Below are 2,500 nucleotides of genomic sequence, written 5' to 3'. Positions count from 1 at the left end.
CACCCTGATGGACCGTCCGTGACGCACCCCGGCGAGTCTCCTGCCTTGGGTCCGGCCGTGACCCGCCCGCCCGACAGGGTACGGTGTCAGGGACGGACAGCGCAGCGAGCGCCGGGCCTGACCTCGACCTCGACACTGTGATCATCGGTGACCCCGCCCGAAAGAGCTTCTCCTGACCATTCGGACTACTCTCTCGTCATCCTTGGCACAGCGGTACACGACGTGCCGAAACGCGTGAGGGCGGTAGGGTCAGTAGCTGGCACACCTAATGCTGTGAGCACGAAACAGACCTGTCAGTACAAACGACTCCCAATACCTGGCTGACATCTGAGACTTCGGTAGACACCGGGGCTTCCCCGTTGTATCACGATGCATTGGTGAAAAAAAAGTGGGAGCGTTCATGCCGGCATCGACTCAGAGACGCTTGCTCTGGCAGAGTGGGCTGGCAAACACTTTGGAAATCGTGCACTAGTCCGGAATTATTACGCAATGTTTAAACATTTTGCCCTTTTCATCCACATATCAGCTTTTTCACAATACGCGTTCCATTTTCATCGTTTCATTGTGAGGCAGAAAAACGATGACAGCAATGTAAGTTGGCATCTCGACTGATTATGAAATGTCTTTGCATTTCCTGGACTGTCTTACATCGCATTATATACTTCCCAAGACGGTGGGAGCTAGCTATAACGCCTGAAATCTACAAAAAGGAAAGAAATCACACCGCTTGTCGCTCTTTTCGTGAACGTCGTTTCCCAGTGCAAAAGAAACACCAACAGCTTAGCACTCATTTCGAACGACTAAAGCCCACATCGGTACTCTGCGCAGCATGCAGGTATCACAGTCTCACCTTGGGTATGGCATGTTTTGCTGTCATCTCGGCTGCCTTCCGTTCGTACTCTGGTCGCCGGAGCCGGTACTCCTGGGCCTGCGGGTGACAGACTTACGTCATCTGACACCACCACGAGACGGCGCTGCGGACTCCGACACACTGGAGCCGGTACTCCTGGGCCTGCCGGGTGACAGACTAACGTCATCTGACACCGCCGCGAGACGGCGCTGCGGACTCCGACACACTGGAGCCGGTACTCCTGGGCCTGCCGGGTGACAGACTAACGTCATCTGACACCACCGCGAGACGGCGCTGCGGACTCCGACATGCTGGAGAAGAGTGTGAACTTCAAGTTCGGGATTCAGGGTTGGAGCACGTTCTCCCAACCAGGGTGGAGGTGGAATTTTTCATCCGTTTACATATACGAGGTCGTGCAATACGGAAGTTTCTGTATGGTACCATTGGCACACCTCAGCAAACTGACTGGCTAGCTTTTTATGTTTGGTTTATCAAAACTGTCGTAAAGGCAATGGTCACATTTAATATATTGGAGCGGGCACCAGATTTGAAAACAGGGTCCGTTTTAACTTTTGATTTCCTTCTAAAGGGAGCGTTCCAGCTTTGTATAGGGCTTAGAGCTGAAATAGCCATCTTGAAGATCATTTGTGGCAGTTCACACCCCCGTTTCGTGAGACTTAAAAATCCTCCAGTTTCTGATCTAACACGCCCGCGAAGACGTGCAGGCTATTTCAAAATTACCCAAGCGTCCATGACGCTATAATAACGGTGAATCAATTCTTGCTATATACCCATACATACATGCATACATATATATATATATATATATATATATATATATATATATATATATATATATATATATAATATATATATATGTATGCATGTATGTATGGTTATATAGCAAGAATTGATTCACGTTATTATGGTATATACACGTATATATATATATATATATATATATATATATATATATATATATATATATATATATATATATATATAGTACCGCACTGAAGTAGGCAGCACGCTGATACGTCGGCCCGGTGTCCGGAAGGAGGCGACTGAAGGCAAGCACAGCGTCCCGCGACAGCGCTTGGACAGCCAGGTCGCTAAAGAACCCAGATGGAGAGAGCATCGTCATCATCAGTCGAACCCTGCATTTTTCATTGCAGTGGGAACTTCTCAAATGCTAAGGTTCTTGCATGGCACCGAGTGGTCAAGATATACGAGCATGGAAGATATAGGAGATGTAAGAGCATGGCTTGGGCAACTTTGGATTGAAAACCTGGTGCAGGGGACTATCTCACATCACACCCTGTGATGGTGACAAAGCAAGCTCACGCCATCCCCAGGACCATCCCACCCAGGGAGACCACCTTACCTATCACGCGCGATCTACGGACCATCCCTGCTACTCAAACTCTCACTCAACTCAAACTCTACCTCACCCCACCTCACCCCACCATTACCACCCGGTCCCGGAGCCCACACCCACGCTCCACCCCCGCGCTGCCTGTTGCCCCTGCCGCCGTCCTCACCACGTCGGGCATGAGCGGGTCGTCCGGGTTCGGCTCGGCCAGCAGCAGCCGGATGGACATGAGCAGCGTGGCCAGCCGCAGGCTGGGCCGCCAGCCGCCCGTCGGCGGC

General features: G+C 50.7%; 1 protein-coding gene across 1 annotated transcript in view; it reads right to left on the bottom strand.

The window, feature by feature from the left end:
- LOC119108274 (ubiquitin-conjugating enzyme E2 T) overlaps positions 1 to 2,491 on the bottom strand; it is a 3,686-nt gene extending 1,195 nt beyond the window's left edge. Inside the window, exons 1-2 of the mRNA XM_037231853.1 lie at positions 2,392 to 2,491; positions 851 to 928 (exon numbers count right to left, since the gene is read on the bottom strand). Of these exons, the coding sequence (XP_037087748.1) occupies positions 851 to 928; positions 2,392 to 2,451 (138 nt within the window). The 5' untranslated portion in view covers positions 2,452 to 2,491. The remainder of the gene's footprint in view (positions 1 to 850; positions 929 to 2,391) is intronic.
- Between the last annotated feature and the right edge of the window lie 9 nt (positions 2,492 to 2,500).

The sequence above is a fragment of the Pollicipes pollicipes genome, unplaced genomic scaffold (genome assembly GCF_011947565.3).
Source record: "Pollicipes pollicipes isolate AB1234 unplaced genomic scaffold, Ppol_2.1 Scaffold_6686;HRSCAF=7923_pilon_pilon_pilon, whole genome shotgun sequence".
In the NCBI taxonomy this organism is placed as follows: domain Eukaryota; kingdom Metazoa; phylum Arthropoda; class Thecostraca; order Pollicipedomorpha; family Pollicipedidae; genus Pollicipes; species Pollicipes pollicipes.
The sequence above is the reverse complement of the archived record's forward strand: the minus strand, read 5'-3'. Positions and strand labels throughout refer to the sequence as shown.